This window comes from Geotrypetes seraphini, chromosome 1 (genome assembly GCF_902459505.1).
Source record: "Geotrypetes seraphini chromosome 1, aGeoSer1.1, whole genome shotgun sequence".
Taxonomy (NCBI): Eukaryota; Metazoa; Chordata; class Amphibia; order Gymnophiona; family Dermophiidae; genus Geotrypetes; species Geotrypetes seraphini.
In genome coordinates, this window is record NC_047084.1 from 82,152,422 (window position 1) to 82,175,251 (window position 22,830).

The 22,830-nt window shown below is 40.1% G+C and overlaps 1 protein-coding gene across 1 annotated transcript in view; it reads right to left on the reverse strand.

The window, feature by feature from the left end:
- LOC117366498 overlaps positions 1–22,830 on the reverse strand; it is a 135,602-nt gene that overhangs the window by 71,528 nt on the left and 41,244 nt on the right. The window contains exons 4-7 of the mRNA XM_033957882.1: positions 13,388–13,519; positions 8,041–8,301; positions 5,419–5,625; positions 1,553–1,783 (exon numbers count right to left, since the gene is read on the reverse strand). Of these exons, the coding sequence (XP_033813773.1) occupies positions 1,553–1,783; positions 5,419–5,625; positions 8,041–8,301; positions 13,388–13,519 (831 nt within the window). The remainder of the gene's footprint in view (positions 1–1,552; positions 1,784–5,418; positions 5,626–8,040; positions 8,302–13,387; positions 13,520–22,830) is intronic.

The following is a 22,830-nucleotide window of genomic DNA, read 5'->3' on the forward strand; positions in this document are numbered from 1 at the left end:
GGCTCTAACAATCGGTTGGTGCTAATTGCCATCGATTTAAATTTATATGTGCACCTTCCTAGTCAGTATTCTATAAAGATGTACACATAAATCTTAAATGCACATCTAAAAAGGGGCAGGGGCATTCCAGGAATTTGTTCTCAGTGCTATAGAATATGCCAGATCTGTGCCTAATTTAGGCCCAAGGATGTAGGCTAGGTTTCGGTTGGTCTAAATCAATGTCTTGCAAACTTTCCGGCCAGTGGCACACTTAATTCAGCGCCCCGGTCGGAAGGCACCCGGAAGTGTGTGGAGGGCCCATCTGGCCGCGAACCGCTTTGGTGGAGGGATCCGAGAGGTGTGGGGTAGAGGAGGAGAGACACCGGCCACGAGGAGAGCCATCTGCGCCAGCTGACTTCCTACAGACATGCCTCTCATTGTGAGAGGCACGTCCTGTAGGCAGTCAGTTGGCATGCACAACTCTACTCCTCACTAGTGTGTTGCGGCACACCTGAAATCTCAGGAGGCACACAGTTTGCGATACACTGCTCTGGGGAGTACATCTTTAGTTTTTTCAATTGCCTATATATGGCTTATTTGGGGTCAGCGTTAGGCCTTAAAGACTACCAGCAAATCAGGCCTCCCTTAGCTTTTGGCAGGTTTGTGGTCCCATGTGGCATGGAAACCCAGAGCAATTGTCCTGGTGACAACCTTGCCCTCTCACATACACATGGGGGCAAATTCTATAAGAAGCGCCCAAAAGTTAGGAGCCGAAATAGGCACCGTTCAGCGCGATTCAAGTAAAATTTGGTGCTGTTTAGTGAATTATGCTGAGCGGCACCTATTTTGGAGCCGCCCAATAAATAGGCCATCTCTAGGCACAACTAAAAGTTAGGCAGCCATGTGAGCACAGAAACACGCTTAAGAGCAGCGGTTATGTAACAAGGCGCCTAACACAAAGCCACGCCCACGCCTAACATGCATAGCGCCTTTTTTTTATTTGAAGGCAGCCTAAACTTTTAGAGGCGCTCTCTTACAGAATTGCTCTTTCTTGATAGGCGCCTAAGTTTTAATTATTGGTGATTAAAAAGCTTAATTGAGCTTGTTGTTCAATTTAGATAGGTGCTTATCTAGTTGGGCGCCTCCAAAATAGGTGCATAACTTTAGGCGCCGATTACAGAGTTTGGGCCGTGATGCCTAGGCTTAAGTACAGGCCGTGGATCATTTTTTTGAATTGCCTCCATGTTATCAATGCCCTTTTGTATCTGTCTCATCCAAAACTCCTCACAGAATTCAAGATTGGGGTTTCACCAGACACCTGTAGAGAATATTACCTTCCTCTGCCCACTAATGATGGCACATATTATGAACCTACATGTTATACTGCTTAGCTACCTTGGGGGTCATCAGTGATGACCTTTAATCTGTCTTCTAGTTGGTGACTACTATAGTTTCCATCCAAAATGGGTTTGCTTTCTTTCGTTACGTATGTGAGTTACATAAAACAATACAAGCATATCATGAGAACATTCTCACAACATAGTGATTATAATATAGAATAGGATATACGAACCCAAACTGAAGATAGTATGTTTTGTGGAATGGAAGAAAGCGCACTGCTGACGCCTGGAATTAATAACTCGTTACTCGTACTATAGAACATCACAATGAAGACTTCAGCACTTCCATTGTTCTGTATCCAGTAGATGCAACCTTGAGGGATGAAAATTGTTTGACCAGCGATAGCATTGAATGTGGTGGCTGAACTGCTGGATGCTGTAATTATACCAACCCACACGATACCCTAGTAAGACAAAAAAAATTCAAAATATTAGGTCATAAGTATGAGAACTTGTGTGACTTCTAACTTTCATAAACATCATAAATTTAATACTATAGGCCAGGGCAAAGCTTCTCAAACTGAGGGTCAGGACTCCAAATACGATCCAAAAACCCACTTCTGGGGATCATGACCTGGATGGGCTCTCTATACATGCATCATTATTTTGTATCTCCAAAGGGTCACACATTTTTATTTGGCTAGTATCATGGGGTCATGACCATTAAAAGATTAATAAGCACTGACAGAGAATTTATCTATTGTAAGCTATCTCCATCAAAGCAAGCAAATTTCCATAAGATTTCTTAAACCTTTGTCTTTATTAAGAAAATTTAATAAAAACTTTTTGAACTTAAAAAAACCCTGCAATACAGTTTGCAGACTGTTACAAATGGTTAAATAATAGCTTCTTTGAGAATTCTAAATCAGAACTAAAAATATACCCAAAAATCAATTTCTTACTTTGTTAATATTTTCACCAAAAATAATTATAGATTATCTTCTTCCAAAAACTGATCTTAGGCTTTATTGAAAAATCTTTCAAAACATCAGTTAAAAAAGAACAAAAAAAAAGAAGGGCATGACATGCTTATATTAGGGGTATGTTTATTAAAGAGCATAAGAGTTTTGCATGTAATGTGGGTTAACAGGCAAATGCAACAAGCCCTAAGTGCAAAATTCCCTAACACACCTTGGGATCCTTTTATTAAGGTGCGCTAATCGATGTAGTGTGCGCTAAATGCTAAGGCATCCGTTATATTCCTATGGGCATCTTAGCATTTAGCGTGCCCTAAATAGGTTAGCACACCTTAATCAAAGGACCCATTTATTTGTTGGCACTATGAACACAAATGTGCCTAACCCCCTCCTATTGGCATGACGTTAGATGACCTGGCATTTAGTGCACATTTGTCAGTAGGCACATGATACCTCCTGTGCCCTCTTTCCCCCACCCTTTCCCTTCCTAAGAAGTTTGCGCCCCACTTTTCCCACCTGTTAATGCTGTAAAACCCGGATGTCACCGAAAGGATGGTTGATCATTGGAATGATCTTCCACTGCAGGTAATTGAGGCCAGCAGCGTGCCAGACTTTAAGAAAAAAATGGGATAGGCATGTGGGATCTCTTAGGGGAAGAAGTTAGGGGGGTGGGTCATTAGAGTGGGCAGACTTGATGGGCCGTAGCCCTTTTCTGCCATCATTTTCTATGTTTCTATGTCTCAATCTGTCCTCCTTTTTCTGGAACCATATGCCAACCCTAGGCTTGCACTAACAGAGCAAGCTAAAGCGCTCACTAACTGCTTAGTACGTCTTACTTTGCCACGTCTCATCTGTGTATGTGCTTCTTAAGCTAGCCCTTGAATCACTGTTGATGACCGTCAACTAAGTCCTATAGAATGAATGGCCAATTATTGTACAATAATTGCAGCCCTAATATTCATTAGACATATCTAAGGGCCTCATCATTCGTTAATGGAGAGTTAGTCAGCAAATTTTAGCATACTGCTACAGGCTGCCGATGGAGGCAAGGATCATCTTCAAATTTGCTTGCCTCTGCTTCAAAACCTTAACAGGCTCTTCCCCGATCTACCTGTCGGAACACTTTGAATTTCGCCCACGAAATTCCTACCGGTTTGCCTTCCCATCCCTAAAGGGCTGTATCTACAAGAGATTCCTTGATAGATCTCTAGCATTCCAAGCAGGCAAATGGAATAAATGCCTAACCACCCTCATCTCTAATTCACCCTCCTACCAAACTTTCAGGAAATCAATCAAAACCTATCTCTTTGATAAATTTCTCTGAATCCCTCCCTACCTTGTATCCCTGCCTTGATCTCTGATATGCCTCCGGTTTTACCTGACTTCTCCCGACTTCCTAAGTTAATCTGAACGCCAAGTTTAACTGAATGTCTTGTTTGTAACACTATTATCCTGTACGCCACTTCACTGTCTTGTATGTAACATCACTGTTAAATGTACAGTCTCTTCCTCTGTTAACTGCTCTGAACTGCCATGGTACTGCGGTATACAAAAATAAAGTTGTTATTATTATTATCATTAAAGTGATCAATCTTTCTCTCTCTCTTCTGTTTTCCCAACCACTCAAAAAGGCCTTTTATAATCAATATAGGGGGGAGGGGGGACGTTATCAATATGGGCTGTCATTAAGATGTTTTATTTTACTGCTAACTCTAATTATTAGTAGCTAGCTCTCACTGCATGAAACAGAGTTATAAAATAATAGATCTTAACAGTAGCCCACATTAATAATTGTACCCTATAGTCTAAGGCCCTCTTTTACAAAGGCACACTAAGGGCTCCTTTTACTAAGGTGCGCTAGCGTTTTTAGTGCACGCTGCATTGCCGTGCACGCTAACCCCGCGCTATGCACCAAGAGCTAACGCCAGCTCAATGCTGGCATTAGCGTCTAGCGCGCGCTAAAACCACTAGTGCAGCTTAGTAAAAGGAGCCCTAAGCATTTTAGCATGGATTTAGCATGTGCTAAATCAACGCATGCGCTAACCGCTAACGCGTCCATAGGATAATATGCATGTGTTAGCGTTTAGTGCGCACTAAAAAGCTTAGCGCACCTTTGTAAAATAGGGAGTAAATATTGTATATTATGTATATTGGTCTTAGATCCCTGGTATGTGTCAAGTTAGCATAGAAACTTGTATTGAAAAACCTTGTACTGTATATTATGTATGTTAACTCCCACTATCCTGGAATTCTTTGAGACCTGACACTACCAAATCCACCCACATACTCAAACTATCTTTCCCCTTGTTAAAAGGTATCATGTGTGCAGGTAAATTAGGGAAATCCCTTTTCTTCAAATTCACTGAGCTTTGGAACAACCTCCCTGCCCCGTTGCGGAACCTAGGCTCATTCCAATTATTCTGAAAGCATCTGAAAACCTGGCTTTTCTCCAAAACGTAAAGCTATCTATTTAAAATGTAAAGCTAGCTATTCCTCTTCATAACCTCTAATTTCTTATTATGTTCTTCCCTCATTTATTGAATTACCTGTAAACCATGCCAAGCTCTATCTTTATGGAGATGATGCGGTTTAGTTTACTCCTCCTCTCTCTTTTTTTCTCTCTCTTTCTCTTCTTTTTTTTTCTCTCTTCCTCTATCTCTTTTTCTCTCTCTCTTTATCTCTTTTTTTTCTCTCTCTCTTCTCTTTTTTTCTCTCTTTCTCTCTTCCTCTCTCTTTTTTTTCTCTCTCTTCCTCTCTTTTCTCTCTCTCTCTCTCTCTCTCTCTCTCTATCTCTTCTTTTTTCTCTCTCTCTCTTCCTCTATCTCTTTTTCTCTCTCTCTTTATGTCTCTTTTTTTCTCTCTCTCTTCTCTTTTTTCGCTCTTTCTCTGAAAAGTTCTCAGCCCAACCAACCCATTTCCTAAATTCTGAGCATTATTTTGCCACTGTAACTGGAAAGAGTGTTATCTTATTTCATTAAGTGCCAATTTGCAGAAACGAAATTCTATATTTTTACATTGTTTCAGATCATTGATTGAACCGTATCCACGTCGTTCTCATCTTGCCTGGGATGAGAACTTTTCAACACCTCCCTCGTAAATGTAAGCATTATGATATAACGTACCGATATTATGTATCCATGCATGTTGGCATTTGTGGTCCAGGAAGGCCTATATAAACCTCCAGTGTAAATATGTAGAGTACACACTGACATTCTGGCATTATAACTGTTGATGCTGATTCCAAAAGCTGCTGCTTCCAAACTGGAGTACTTTGTGGAATCTCCATAGTATCTTGCACAACGGACAACGCCTCCTGGGTACACATTAGCCTGAAAAAAGGAACATCAGTTACAATAGCATGAGTTCATTTTATTAAAGATAGGTCATAAATTGTCCTCCCTCATTCCTCTCTCAAACAAATAAAGTGGTATTTTCTGGTATATGAGTTCATAAGGACATTTTGATAAAAATTTATCATTTGTTTAGACTGGTCACCTAGGGCAAAGTGGTTCAAAGTATTTTTAAACTTAGACTCAAAATGGAGAAGTCATAGGATTAGCTTTTCATATACCATAATACGTTATTCAAAAATAATAAGAATAATTTTTTAAAAAGCTTGTTTCCATGTGCAAGCAGATCCAGAATTAGAGAATGACTTGGGGACAAATTTGTCCCTGTCCTTGCGGGAGCTCAACTTCCCTGTCTTGTCCCCACAGATTTTGTCACTATCCCTGCCCCATTCCTGAAGCTCTGCCTTAACCTCACAAACCTCAAACACTTATGATTTTAAAATGTTTGAGGCTTGTGCAGATGAGGACAGAGCTTGCAAGAATGGGGCAGGAACGGGAAAAGAATTCTCCGGGATGTGACAGGAAAATGAGTTCCTGTGGGGGCAGGGGAAAAATTTGCATTATATACAGGGTAGCAGGGCAGAGATTAAAGAGTAGGCCTTAATCTAGGAATCTAGCACTGAAAAATAATGATAATCTCCTAAATTGTATTCTTTGTCCTAAATCTGCCTCTATAGCCATCCATATTTTTCAGGATCCTAAATTTACTAGGCCCCAGTAAAATGAGGAAATTCAGGCATTCAGTCTTAATAAATCTTCAGAGTTTAAATGAGGATCCTAACTCTTAGGGCTCCCTTTACAAAGTTGCGCTAGTGTTTTTAGCGCATGCACCGGGTTAGTGTGCGCTACCCAAAAAATTACCACCTGCTCAAGAGGAGGTGATAGCGGCTAGCATGTGCGGAAATTTAGCGTGCGCTATTCTGCACGTTAAGGCCTTAATGTACCTTTGTAAAAGGAGCCCTTAAAGTTGAAAGTCTAAAGGCTCGTTAGGGCCTTAACGCACGGAATAGCGCGTGCCAAATTTCCGCACGTGCTAGACCTTAATGCCAGCATTGAGCTGGTGTTATTCTAGAAGCATACCGCTCAGTTTAGCGCACGGTAATTTTGTGCGTGCGCTAAAAACGCTAGCGCACCTTAGTAAAAGGAGCCCTAAGCCCTCTGAATATGAGCCCCAATATTTTCTATAATTTTGCAATAATGTCATAAAGCCTAGGACCCCTCGGATTCCCAGGTTTGAATACCACCAATAATCTTCCTTGCGCTGATTGTGAGAAAAAAGATCTTTTAGTAATTTTGTAAAGGCTTTTCTTTTTCTTTTTTTTTTTTTTTTTAAATCTTTATTCATTTTCAAATTTACAATAAGTGTGACAGTAAGTTAAAACATTTTAACATTAAGGGGTCCTTTTCTCAAGGCACAGTAGGGGTTTAACGTGCGGAATACCGCGTGTTAAATCGTCTGCTCTGCTAGTCGCTAATGCATCCATTGACCAGGCGTTAGTTTTTTTGCTTGCCGCGGGGGTTGGTGCGTGATGAAATGTCCGAAGCGCTAACCCCTCTATCGCGGCTTGATAAAAGGACTTCTAAATATATCACTTAATATTCAGCAATAATACAAATCATATAACCTTAACTCCCTCCCTTCCCACCTTTCATAACAAATATTTTTAAATGATATACTAAAAATTATCCCCCCACCCTGAATATTCAACTTATAAATTTAAAGGAAAAAATGGCATCTATTCATTACAATATTTTGTTAATGGTTCCCACTCATCTTAAAATTTCCTTAAATACCCCTGCTGCGTAGCCATTACTCTATCCATTTTATATATATGACACAGTGAGTTCCACCAAAAATTATAATTCAGTCTGCTCCAGTTCTTCCAGTTACAAGTAATTTGTTGTATGGCAACCCCTGTCATTATAAGCAAAAGCTTATTATTATTCGAAGATATCTGACTCTTTGCCCTCATTGACATGCCAAATAATATAGTATCATAGGTCAATGCCACCGGGTTTTCTAATAAACAATTAATTTAGCCCCAAATTGATTTCCAAAAAGCCATAATAAATGGACAATAGAACAATAAATAGTCTAAAGTCCCTACTTCAAGATGACAATGCCAACATTTATTAGACTTAGAGCTATCCAACTTTTGTAACCGAACAGGGGTCCATAATGCTCTATGCAACAAAAAAAAAACAAGTTTGTCTCATAGATGCAGACACTGTACAATACATCTCATCTTCCAAGTCCAAATTCGTGGCCATGTAAAGGCTTTTCTTAACCCTTCTTTTTGCTTAAATCTTCTCTTTGAAACTTCGACCCACCATCTTCTCGTCTGACTGAACTATATACTGTAAAGCTATTATTTTGGAAATGAAAGCTCATACCTGTGATGAACTGAGATGATTCAGGAATAAAAATTGGTTGTCAACACCGAAAGGGGCTTTTCTTAAACAAGCTCCGAGTCCTACGGTTGGTGAATTTACTGTAACAGCTTGGTCTTCATCTGAAAGCTTGTGGTGTTTGGCGTAGACCAACGAAAGAACCAACACTCCTATCGTTGTGGTAATTAAAGTGGCCAAGAGACAGAGTAGGAAAATTCTGCATAAGTTCCAAAATTGTCCATACCAGTTCCTGAATTCTCCATGCTAAAGAGACAGAACAAATATGAAAATCATGCTCAGTGATAAAGATTTACTTTCATGCTCTTTGGGAAACACTCGTATATCCCGAGGACCTGTTCTGACCCCTTACAATTTAGAAACATGTTGAAGACACAACTGTTTGTGGAGGTTTTTTTTTAAAAAAACTATTAGATAGACATATTTTAAGAATTCCAAACTGCGGTTATTGTACTTTATGTAATGTGATGGTTAATGTGTAAATTCATTGAGCTCTCAACATTATTTTTAGGAGGATGAAATTGCCATATAATTGCAACGTAATTCGAATGCATTTTGTAAATGTACTTTTCATGAATTATTATGAGTGTTTTTTCAATTGTTAACCGCTTAGGGCTCCTTTTACTAAGCTGCGTTAGCGTTTTTAGCGTACGTAGCATTTTAGCGCACGCTAAACCCATGCTATGCAGCTAGAACTAAAGCCAGTTCAATGCTGGCATTAAGGTCTAGTGTGCATGGAAATTTAGCGTGCGCTATTCCGCACGTTAAAGCCCTAATGCAGCTTAGTAAAAAGAGCCCTTAGTTTTAGGTGGTGTAGAAATTTTTAGAAATAAATAAATAATAAATACAAGCAACTAGATAATTCCAACTATTATTATTGGGGTATTATTGGGACAACGGATCCATAAACTGGAGGCACTGCAACATAGAAAAGCCAAATTGATCTTAGGAGGAGGGTAGATAGATTGGGGTACACACTGGGGCTCATAATCGAAAAAGAAAAACGTCCAAAAACCAGCCTAAATCGGCACTTGGATGAACATTTCTCAAAAACGTCCAAGCGCCGATAATAAAACCGGATTTTGGACGTATTTAAAAATGACCTAAGCCTTCATAGTGCCGCTCAACATCCAAACCTAAATGGGGTGTTTCGGGAGGCGTGTTGAGGCTGGGAGTTGGGCGGGGCATGGGCCGGCTTAGACTTAGTCGTACAGAATGTATAACTGAAAGTTTAACAACAGAGCCTAGACGGAACTTGGACGTTGTGACTTAGACCATGTAAAACATGATCTAAGTCACAAAAAACCACTTAAATTCACCAGATAAGCACTGAAAACACATAACACAGACCCCCACACCCAGTGATCACCAACCCTCCCCCCAACCCCATAAAAATTTTATTCACAACTTTAAATTTCAGCCTCTAGATCTCGGCTAGCATAGGAAAGCCTAGTCGTCCAGCCCAGAGGCAGCTTAAGTCATCTTGGGGGTAGGTTAGGGATCCATAGAGAGGAGGACCCATGCCCATAAGCCCCTGTAATCACTGCTTTGTTACTGAAACATGTGCACTGCCCTATACTCTTTTGTATTGGCATATAAGTGACTCCTGCAGCCATAAGGGCTACAGGGGTGGTAGATAAGTGGGTCTAGGGGATTCTGGAGGTGGTTTGGGGGGCTCACCGTCACCTATAAGGGAGCTGTAGTGAGGAGAAGCCATGACACCCTTTTTATGAAGTTCATAGCAGTCCCTGTAAGGTACCCCACTATTTAGGTGGCATGTCTGGGTGTGTAGTCCATCACTTTGCAGACCCCTCCCACGTCCAACAGGGCTTGTTCTAGGCGTTTTGGACTTGGACGGAAAGTTGGACGGAAATGTGGTATAAAGATGGACGATTTAGCAGCTTGGACGATCAGATCGGCAGGACATATAATTAGACGATTTTTGAAAGTAAAAAAAAGTTGGACATATGTCTTAGGCTCTTTTTAACTTTGGACGACTTGTGAGATGGACGTAAAGGGACTTAGACGTCCCTTTCGATTATGCCCCTCACTGTGTTTAGTTAAATTGCACTGATATTGCTTTAAACTGTACTGACTTCTAGCAAGGATGAAGGTTACTCCTAATACTGTGTTGACCCCTCTTCTAAAACATTAGGCTATATATCATTTTTGGTTATTTTTAAATGACATCAAAATTCTTTATGGCCTGGATCCAGATTATTTGAATCATATGGTGAAAATTTATTGAACTTCCAGAGAAATGAGATCAGAAAACGAAATTAGATAAAAGTTGCCAACGCATGGAGTATTTGGTTACAGTGCTGGATAAGTGCGATTAAGAAATCCTAATTACGGTAGATTAGATTAGAAAAGTCTCTTATGGGCCTTTTTAAGCAATTTTATGCTAACTAGTAATTTTATTCAGGGTTACTGGATTATATTGTAAAAGCTGTGTATTGTTTTAGGGCTCCTTTTTCAAAGGTGCGTTTGGGCCTTAACGCGCGGAGTAGCGCTCATATAGGCGCCTAACTTTTAGTTGTGCCTAGAGCTGGCCTATTTATTAGGCGCCTCCAAAACAGCCACCACTCAGCGTGATTCATTAAACAGCACCCACTTTTACTTGAATCACGCTGAGCAGTGCCTATTTCGGCACCTAACTTTTCGGCGCTTCTTATAGAATTTGCCTGTTAACTCCACACCCCCACCCCCATTTGCCCCAGGTACACTAGACAGATTGTGAGCCTGCCGGGACAGACAGGGAAAATGCTTGAGCACCTGAATAAACTCATGTAAACCTTTCTGAGCTCTCCTGGGAGAACGGTATAGAAAGCTGAATGAATAAATAAATAAAATGACGGCAGATAAAGACTTGAACGGTCCATCCAGTCTGCCCATAAGTTATACCCATTACAAAATACATGATTAAATTAACTTGTCTCTTCTTTAATATTTCTGGGCCATAGACTCTAAAGTCCGGTATTGTCCTAGGTTCCAAAAGCTCACTCCAGCCTATCCAACCATTCCAGGATATCTACCGTAAAGTCTGGCCAGTAACATCCTCATGTTCCAAATTAGTGGAGTTTATGAATATTAATATTAGACCCTGGGCAGAGGGGTTTAAAGCAGCAAGTTTATCACACAAGTCGCACAGGGTGCTTCACACATATTTGTCCACCTGCAGAGCCGCTGAAAAATTATCCAAGTTCTAAGAAGTTCTGCTGGGGTGCTGTACTACCTGCAGCTAAGCAAAATACGTGCATTGCCCTGGTCAAATGTTATGCTCACTTGTTATGTGGGGCTAAGGGGACCTCAGTAACAACTAGCAGCGGTTGGAATGGTACCGAACGCTTCATATGGTCAAAAACACAAGCTTGTGCATAGAAATTTAAAATATAAAGATTCTGAGTGTATAGGATTAATTTAAATTGGACTCCTATTGTTTGGAATAGTATTAATATTAGACCCCTAGTATGTGTCAAGTTAGGATAAAAACTTGTATCGTAAACTTGCGCTGTAATTATGGCAAATCCAGTGCCAACTGTATATTATGTATGTTTAACCTGTAATCTGTTTTGAGGTCTTTGGGGAAAACAGGATAGAAAATGAATTGCCGGTAATTCATTGAAGAAATAGATAAAATACTGAATAGGTCATTAACAAATGTAGTTGTGTACGAATCATCTCTCCGCACCACTGATATTTCAGCGCTGTGTGTAAAATCCAGGAATAAGTGTAAAATATTGCTCCCTTGCAGCACTTGGATTATTGTCATTAGTACTGAGTCATTTTGTCACTATTTCTATCTGTTCTTTAGAATCTCAATAGTCCAGATGACTCTGCCATGTCTGGCAACGAATGCGGATGAGTCATTGAGTATTGTGAACCGAGCCAAGAAAAATGTTGAGGCACCACTGCGTACACACGCTGCCTTGGAATCACCCAGTGGATATAATTAAAACCATTTTGATTCCATTTATTAATTGCCCAGACCATATTCCGCGCTAGAAAAAGGTTTGTGGGGATTTTTTTTTTTTTTTTTGCCACCTTCCCAATATTTTGCACATCTTCACAAGTCAAGAGCTTGTGAAAAATGATAAAATCAAAAGCAGTTATCAAGTTACATTTTTGACTGATTGAAATACGGTTTCAGTTTTCCCTGGTGTTAATTAACGGGCAAGATCAAACTTGCCTAATCAGTATCAGTATCATACTTCTAGCAGCTATTGCCTTACAGAGTTGTCTAGAAGTAAATCATTTTTCTTTTTATCTTTAGTTGCTAAATAAAGAATTAAGCTTCTTCACCGAACAGATCATACACAGATTGCAAAATATATAAATATCCATCAAAATCTTTACAAAGCATACAATGTGAATTACAGAAACATACCATTACTACTTGGAGTGAGATTGCCTTTGTTAGTAGTCCAAGAGTAGCAAAATATTGAATATAAATCCTGACTATTTGAACCCATCTATCAGTCATTAATATTTGGTCTAATTATATTCAGGCATCTTAAGGTGACAACAAACAAGAGTTCAGTCACGCTAAAATCTTTGACCTACAAATGTTGCATTAAAAAAAACCAACAAAAAAAAAAAAACACTGCTGTGATTGGATGCCAATATACCACAGAGTACCTTTGTATCTTTGCAGAGTTAAGTCTGAATTATTTCAGATGAAAATACAGTATTGCGTTTTTTTTATTACATGATTATCATCATCTCATGGAAACTGCTGTTTAGACTTCTCATTCTCTGAATTTGTGAAATTTCCCAAGCTATGCTTGGCATATTCACTTTTTCTTAAAGCAGAAATTGATCAGTGCACCCTGAGGTTGTGGGTTCACATCCCACCCTGTTCCTTGTGATCCTAGGCAAGTTACTTAATCCCCCATTGCCCCAGGTATTTTATTTATTTATTCAAAAATTTTCTATGCCACTTTTTTCTAAAATGGTTTACAAAAAGTTGCATTCATAAAATATTAAAAAATCAGAACAAAATACAAACAAAAACAGATTCATTCCTTACATAAGGTCAATTGCTCAAAGAAAATCATCTACAAATAGTTGCGTTTTTAACATTTTCCTGATAGGGAAAATTGCTTGAGTACCTGACTATAAGTGGTATATAAAGGTTTTAAAAAATTAAAAATAATAATAAATATTTTGATTTTGATGTTTATAGTAAACACAGAAGTAACTATGCTCTGTACATGGAGAATGATTTCTTCTCTCACTGTATTACATGTGTATAGTACAGCATTCATGCTAGTTAATATCCCTGTTTCTACTCAATTTCTTATAAGGAACATACAATTGTTAATGTACTTACGCTGGGCAGATTCACCTCATAGTTTGTTACTGAAGACCTTCTTGTTCTTGTTCTTAAAAAGAACATTTTAGCAATAGTAAAATCCCCAGCTGTTATTTCATGTAGGCTCTCTGCCTTTATATAGTTGCTTGACTAGGAAATACAGGTTACATTTAATTATAAATAGCCTTTTTAGCATAGTGATGTATCTGTGAATCAACTGGAATGAGTTACAGCCTTTTCATCTAAGCTCCACCTCTTAAAACGTGCCTGGTTTCAGTATGATTTTATTTTTAAGCAGTTTAGTGTCTTGTAATATAGGGTCTGATTCACCAATATTTCTTCTTTTTTTTTTTCATAGAAACAGAGGATGAGAAAAACTTTGGTGAATCAGTTCCAAAAAGAGAAGTTAAAGGAAAAGAGGAATAATCATCGTTGTCAATTAGTACATGGGGAATAGTAATTGTATTGGTCAGTAATGCTGGATTTTTGGCAGGCTGTGAAAACTTGAAACTCATTGCATCAGCAACAAAAGTGAATAGTATATGGAAATATGTATATTCACTGTGGGTGGTGGGTGCATGGAATAACCTCCCAAATGCAGGCAAAAAAATGACCAGAATTCAAGAAAACACGAGAAAAGTAACAACAGACAAAATTTTCCTACTTGTTTTCATGATTAAACAAACAAGTTCTCCAGCCTTTCTTGACAAACTCCTCATTCCCTATGCTTCATCACGAGCCGTACGATCCAGTAATCAAAATTTACTTAACATCCCATCCATAAGAGAACTATTCTACACACGCAATGCTATATTCTCTGTCACAGCCCCTTCTCTATGGAAGGCCCTACCATCGGATATCAGACTAGAAGAATCCACTCTCAAATTCAAATGCAAACTAAAGGCCTTCCTATTTAGGGATGCCTTCCCAATTTGAAAAAGAAAAAAAGAATATGCCTTCGGTACATGTGGCCCAACAGAGTAATAAATAACTGTTTTTACGAAGCGACATCCCCACTCTATTGTTCCTTCCACCCCCCTCTTACCTCCCTTTTAATTTTTTTTATGTCGATGTACTTTACTTCTCCTTAACAATTGACCCTTTTGTTGCCATATGTCTCTGTATGTTTTGTCCTTGATATTTTAACTATGAAATGCCCCCCCACCTTTTTTTTTTTTTTTTTTAATCTTTATTAATTTTAAAATATTAACAGTGCAACACACAGGTATAAGAACATATAACAAGTCAAGAAAAGCACATTCAACTTACAGATTTTCAAAATCAATTATTTTATCCCACCCACCCACCCATTTGACACTGTCTAGGTCAGTGTTTTTCAACCTTTTTACACCTATGGACCGGCAAAAATAAAAGAATTATTCTGTGGACCGGCATCGGTCTGTGGACCGGCGGTTGAGGAACACTGGGCTAAGTCGTGGGCCAGACCCCGCCCATCTCTACCCAATCTCTACCCCAGACCCCACCCCCATAATAGTACTAATTGCACATTGTACGTCCCGTGCCTCATCTGGAAGCCTTCCCTCTGACATTGCAACGTGAGAAAGAAGGTTTCCGGTTCAGGCACAGGATGCCCGTGGCTTTGTGCACTGAATCAGTTAGGAAGAGGGAACTGGCTCGAAGATAACGCCACAACGATCGCACCGTGGACCGGCGGTTGAAGAACACTGTTTTGGGCCTGATGCACGTGCTGGCCTTGTGGACCGGCAGGAAATTTCTGTGGACCGGCACTGGTCCAGGGACCGGCGGTGGAAGAACACTGGTCTAGGTAACCATTGCTAGGCGATAAGGGAAAGCTCTAGATCACGCAGGGACTATAGTATTTCATCACAATGGAAAATGAACTAAGGGCTCGTTTTACAAAGGTGCGTTTGGGCCTTAACGCGCTGAATAGCGCGCGCTAAATTTCCGAACTTGCTAGACCTTAACGCCAGCATGGAGCTGGCATTATTCTAGAAGCGTACCGCGCAGTTTAGCATGCGGTAATTTTGTGCGTGCGCTAAAAACGCTAGCACACCTTATTAAAAGGAGCCCTAAGATCCAGATTCACTAAGGGCTCCTTTTACTAAGCTGCGATAGCGTTTTTAGCGTGCACTAAACCCGCGCTATGTGGCTAGAACTAATGCCAGCTCAACACTGGCATTAGCGTCTAGTGCGCGTGGCAATTCAGCACGCGCTAAAACCGCTATCGCAGCTTAGTAATGGGAGCCCTAAAGCTTTTTCCCGTTCTGTGAATTTGGGGGTATAAGCTTCCCTAAAGCCAACAACAGCCACAGGCTGAGCTATTTATTTACTACCTTTTGGAAGGAATTCTCCCAATGGCGTACTAGCCCCAAATATTCAAATATTCAATACCAGGCCATATCTGGGCACATGCATAGAATATCCAGGTCATCTGTTTGTTTGTTTGTTTGGTTAAAAATTTTTTTTTTTTTTATTTTTAATTTTGAAAAGACTAACACATGCTGCTAAATTATCATAAGAACATAAGAATAGCCTTACTGGGTCAGACCGGGAAGGGGTAAAACACGGATCTCGCGGACCTTGCGGATCTCAACCGCAGGTCCTTAAAAATCTTCATTTATTGACAGCTGAGGTTTCATATCTCAGGTGTTTCAGGTCCGCGCTGTAGTCCCTCATTCCACCACTGTTCTGACCCCATGGATCTGTGTCGACTGTCTTTTATTAATAATTAATGTGAGGAAACACATCAGCTAAGGGAGGTCCGCGCTTTACCCCAGAGATGCGGCAGGAAAATGTATTTTTCTTTGGTTCAAGCCGGTCTTGAACCCAGATCAGCAGGGCTCAAGACAGCTGCCTAACCTCTAGGCTACTTTGGCAGCTTGTGAAATAGCAAAGTTTTGCCACTTTTAGGGGTCCTTTTATCAAGCCGCTAGCGGGGTTAGCGCGACGGACATTTCATCACGCGCTAACCCCCGCAGCCGGCTAAAAAACTAATGCCTGCTCAATGCAGGCATTAGCAGCTAGCGCGGCAGGCATTTTAACACTCGGTATTGCGTGTGTTAAACTCCTACCGCAGCTTGATCAAAGGACCCCTTAGTCTCAACATAGGTCATGGCTCTGACCGACCTCCATGACACTTTAGCTCTGATGAACCCTAATGCTTCTCCCTTCCTATGCTGAGACCTCAGGGCAAAATGTTTTGCCACTTTTAATCTCAGCGTAGGGAGGGAGAAGCATTAGGGTCCGTCAGAGCTGAAGTGTATAGACCTCAATGGATACAGCCCAGCTTTGTTGGTTGGGCTGAGAATTTTTCAGCAGCCCCTGGTACACCCTTTCCTCCTACAGTTCGTACTAAGAAAACTTGACAACTTACAAAATAGAGGGGCGGTGCTGTTTAAAGTGATATAAAAAATATACCATCGTTTTGTTTCCTGCCATTTTCTAATTGAGAACATATGAACATAATCCATTTAAAGGTCCATCCAGTCGCGATCCTGTTTCCAGAGCTGGGAATTTCAAGTCATAAGAACCTGGCTGGATTCTAAAGAGTAGATCCGTTTCTTGCCCTTTTACACTGGGCATAAGAGCAACAAGCATTGGCATTCAGCGATGACACCTTGATCCTGAAGAAGAAATTGAAACATTCATGTTGGGAGGAGTGGTGAATATGGCTGTCTTCTATGAACTCAGATAAGTTCTTTTGATCTTTTTTAAAAAATATACAAAAAATATAACAACATATATGAAAATTTGGATCAACGAGGAATTGTGCTGTATGGAGCTATCACTCTGACAGTTATCTGATCATCCACTTGAAACTTATATGAAATTTATATCTACACTAGCTTTATAGCCCGTTACATTAACGGGTGCTAGAATATATGTGTTTCTGTCTTTATTTCTTTCTCTCTCTGTCTCCTTAGCCGCTTTTTCCTGTCCATTCTCCCTTATTTTTACCGCCCCTGTGTCCACCACCACCCCTTCACTGCTCCCCTTATCCAGCAGCAGCCCTTCTCCCTTTGTTTTACCTCCCCACTGTCCATCAGCACCTCTTCCTGCTCCCCCTGTCCAGCAGTAAGCCTCCCTTCATTTTTCCCCCGTGTCCATCACCTCTTCCTGCTCCCCATGTCCAGCAGTAGGCCTCCCTTCATTCCCCCCCCTCCCGTGTCCATCAGCACCTATTCCTGCTCCCCCTGTCCAACAATAGGCCTCCATTCCTTCCCCTCCCATCCATCATCACCTCTTCCTGCTCCCCCTGTCCAGCAGTAGGCCTCCCTTCATTTTTCCCCCTGCCCATCATCACCTCTTCCTGTTCCCCCTGTCAAGCAATAAGCCTCCCTTCCTTTTCCCCCCCCCTGTCCATCATCACCTCTTCCTGCTCCCTCTGTCCAGCAATAGGCCTCCCTTCATTTCCCCCCCCTGTCCATCATCACCTCTTCCTGCTCCCTCTGTCCAGCAATAGGCCTCCCTTCATTTCCCCCACCCCTGTCCATCAGCACCCCTTCCTGCTCCCCCTATGCATCTGTGATGAGAATTGAAAAGGATTAGCAATATATTGATTAATTTTATTTATGTATTTTAGCATTTATATACCACTTATACTCAAGTATTTTGCCCTATCTGTCCTGGTGGGCTCACACTCTGTCTAATGTACCTGGGAGTAATGGGATTACCCTCTGTCTAATGTACCTGGGTAATGGATTAAGTGACTTGCCCAAGGTCACAAGGAGCAGCATGGGATTTAAACTCACAGCCTCAGGGTGCTGAGGCTGTAGTTCTAACCACTGTGCCACACAATGCCTGCATTGCGGGCACGCTCAGTTCATTTGCAAGAACTGAGCATGCCTATGACGCCAACATCAGCTATTCAAAATGCTGCTGCCGACTGCCACACTTTTCTGACAAGGGTCAATGGGCTTCTGATGTCTTTAGCTGGTGAGTCCTGAAAAGCAAGGGCTTCAGCTGGCGGGGCTTGGATATCTTCCCCAAAGTAAGATATTTTAATTTTTAATGCTGGCTTTTACTAAACCATGGAAGAACTTCTTACCGCGGGCCGGCGAGGTAAATGCTCTGACACTCATTCAACTGACTTTTTATAGCTGCTTGACTATGAAATATAGATTATTGCATGAACGTTGAAGCATTTACCTCGCCAGCCCGCAGTAAGAAACTCGTCCACGGTTTAATACAAGGAACCCTAGATTTGGTAGAGGAACATGGAAAGAGGGAAAATAAAATTCATGCCCACCCATGTTTCCCATTAGTCCACCCCAGAATTGGATTTCTGGCTACGTTACTGATCCCTTCCTCTAGCTGAAGAGAGCTAACCTCTTTAGAAGTTATGCACACTGGAGCTGTACCTTCTCATTTATCATTTTTATACTTCTTTAAACCTTTAAACTACATATTTTGAGATGAAGTAATATTCAGTGTGCAGTTTTGCCAGGGATTACTTGTTTAATTTTATTTTCCATTCTTTTCTTAATACTACATTAGTATTTTTATCATCATCATGGCACATTGAGCCAAGGATTTCAATTTATAGAGGGGCATTTTTGATAGGACATCTAAGTCTGAGTTTGGACAAATTGGGAAAGATGTCCAGAAATCCAGCAGAGAAATGAAAGACACCTAATTAAAATTTTATATTTTTGTATTTGAAATTTTAGAAGAGGGAATGATGTAGTAGGGTTACTTGTAGTTTGTTTTGTTGTGAAGATTATGTGAAATATTCTGTGATTGTTTTATTGTGATCCGGCTAGGTGTAGGCTGAAAAGAAAATTTTAAAATAAATAAATAAAATTCAAATTGAAAAGAATAGAGAGAATCCAGATCCTGAGATAACCATCAACATCCCAGGTTCCAGTTTCTGTGATACACGTAGGGCCTCTTCTGTCAAACTGCGCTAGCAGTTTGTAGCGCGGTGAGCTACACTGAATGGCCCGCGCTGCTCCTGACGCTCATAGAGTTTCTATGAGTGTCGGGAGCAGCGTCGGCCATTCAACGCGGCTCTCTGCACGAAAAACTGCTAACGCAGTTTGATAGAAGAGGCAGTTACTCTTCAAACACATCATGGAATTAATACATTTTGAGATCACTTTTTATAGCGATGGAGAGAAGTTTCAAGTGTAAAGTAAGAGGAGAGGAGAGAATCCTGCATTCATCGTGGGCCTCATCTGGGGCAGCCTCCTTGGAGCGGCTGGGGCACGGGCAGTGTGTCTGGGAGGGAATGCATGGATGGGAGAACATCGCAGGGGAGGAGACATAGACATCCTGGGACTGTCGGCCAAGTCTCTTCCCTGAAGAAGCCCTTTTTCTGGAAACTAAAATCTTGTTAAAATGTTTATTTTATTTTTATTTTTCCTCTAACTCTACTTTTCACTTCTCTATTTCCCTCCAGGTACTTTAGTTAGATTGTGAGCCTTCGGGACAGTAAGGGAATTTTTCAAGTACCTTTCCTATTTCTAATCTTAATGTATATTTTCTGTAAACCGCTTAGAACCTAACGGATGTAGCGGTATATAAGAAATAAATTACATTACATTACATTACATTCTAGAGTAAAGATCTTATTATGTTAACTATAGTGTAATGCTTTGTATCAAGTCTAATGTATTTAAAAGAAGGTATAACTAGGAGTTTTTGATGACTACATCGAAGTGGCCTTGAAGGAGTATGGAATTAGGAGCAAAGATAGAAGAGGCAGACTGGGTAATGAATTTTGTGGACCAATGTTAGAATTTTAAAAGATACATCACATACAAATTGTGAAGAATTACAGGAGGACTTTGTGAGACTGGTGGTCCACACCTAAATGGTAGATAAAATTTAACATGGAGAAGTGTAAAGCGATAAATGTAGCCATTGGTCTATGATGTTGGTTGGAGTCATTACCCAGGAAAATAATTTTGTTGCCACAGACCATGAGGCTCATTTTCAAAAAAAGATAGATGCCCAAAATATAGCATAAACCAGCACTTGGACATCTTACTAGTCAAAAATGTCCAAGTGGGCATTCTCAAAACATACTTTCTAGTCATCTTTCTGGTCGTTTTGTCTCCAGTGCATCCAAATCTTAAGGGGGCATGTTAGAGGTGTGTTTTGGGAGGGCTTAGGACTTGGACGCTCGGTGGGAATAACACGGCCAGGGCTTTTTTTATTTTAGACGTTTGTTGCTATACCTGTTTTAAAAGCATCTAAATTTCAAGAAGGTGCCCAAACTGACCAGATGACCCCTCCTTACTCCCCCAGTGGTCATTGACCCCCCCCCTCCCACCACCCAAAGATGTGAATAGCCCTCACTACATTCTAGCCTGTAGTATGAGAGGGTGCCGACAAGTTCTCAGCCCAAACAGCTTCAGATGGTATCAGAAATTTGAAGCTAGAGAGCAGATGGGCACTCTAAGGGTTACTGCAGTGAATTTCAAATTAAAAGTCCCAAGTACAGATGTCACTATATCTTGCTTAAATTGTATGATAAGCCCTCCAGAATCTACATTAAGATGACACCTGCAAGCATTTAAGGGCTATTATTGTGATGTACGGGTTGGTACAGTAAGTTTTGGGTGGGTTTGGGAGGGCTCACCATACAACATAAGCACGATATTGTGACATCAGTACCTGACACATTTAATGTGAAATTCACTACAGTCCTTAAAGAGCCCCTCTACTATGCTCAGCTGTCTAAACAGTTTGCTAAGAATGCAGGCTGCCTAGATGAAAACTTGTTTTTGTGTGGTTTTTATGTGAACGTCTTTATATTTGAGAATGACCTCCCCCCAAATAGATGTACTAAGGACCCAAATGTCTACATATGTAGGTCATAAAAAAAAGAGAGATAGAGATGTCTTGCTATTTTGAGAATGAACATTTTCTATGCTATATTTTCCTCTATTTTTCTACCTTTACTAGACTTTTTAGATATTTGTTATTCTTAAGTGTTGAGACGATATTCCCATTAGCTGTATATCAAATGGTTTTTGGGTTTTTTTTGTAAATTTATTTATCAACTTTTCAAATATACAATTTACATGGAATAGAGAACAGGAGTCATACAAATCATCAAAAGAAAATAGCAAATAAAACATATCCCATCATAAAATAAAGTATTTCCTTTCTAGCACACATAATGAGAAAAGATACTTATACATTACATAAGTCCAAAAGAAATATTAATTGGACATAATACTTATCCATTACATTACTAGGGCATTTCCTAATATACTCCTCAAAAGTCAGCAAATAATTAAGCTGTCTCACGTGAATTCAGAAATTGCTGTAATTGAATGGGATCCCAAAATATATATAATTCAGTGTCTTGCAATTTTATTATGCAAAATAATCAAGCCACTGTTGTTCAGTTTGACAAGTCATATACTGATTTGTCTATTACAACTATCTTAAAAGACAAGCTAGTATTGAATGCATCTACCCTTGGGGGTGCATCTATCATATGTATGGACCTTCAGGCAGCAATCGGGTATGTATCACCATATATGTATCACCATAATGCTTCGTCGGTCCAACTTTTATTAATTCAATGAATCGCTCTCCTATTAATCTAAGTGCCATTTTTTTAGCAATGTATTTTTTTTATATATATAAAACTTATCATTTTTTCAATAACAGACCATCACCTCTCCCGACATGCATGTTTCAAAAAAGAAAGCACAACCAACATGCTAAAGGAGAAATATGACCAGCATGAATTCGATAAAAGGAATGAGGATTTGGGTAAAAGAATGAATGCTTTTAAAGATTCTATTAAATCGACTAAGATTAAAAAGTTGAAAAGGGATGAAAAGGACTACACTGAGAATCAGATATATACGTGGAGATATAGAAAAAATAAATTTCAAAATAAAAAACCTTTTGAAGATGACCAAGGGTTCACTGACACTGGGTCCAGCACTGATGACAGTGTATCTAGACAAAACAGAGGCCGGGGGAATGGGTCGGTGCAATGCCAACGGGGAAGAAATAAACAAAGAGGTACACGTCGGGTTGGATTCTATGATGACAACCAAACCTCATATCGACCACAGACAAGATCGCAACATGAATGACTACCCACTCCCATGCAAAGCGAGACCTCAGCAGTCATTAATATATCTGGGAAGCTGTGTTCAAATTCTCAATTACAAGTTTTAAATTTGGGGCTCGAGTTTGTCCCAACTCCCATATATGATCCCTTTGAGACTAGACTATCTATTTATCGTCTCCTGCGTACATTACAATTAAAGATCTTTTTTTTCTGAATACCAGACTACTAGTGATGGGTCTATCATTGCTCCTAAATCCAGTTGGTCCCCTCCTGGCCCTTTTCACCCCAACATCACTACGTTCAGGGATCTTGTATTTCAGGATTTACATTTAATTGAGGAACAATTTGGAAGGTTGGGCTCGATGAACAACATGACTTATGATGAATCCTTAACAATTTGCCAACTAGGTGAGGACCCCATGATTTTAATATCTCG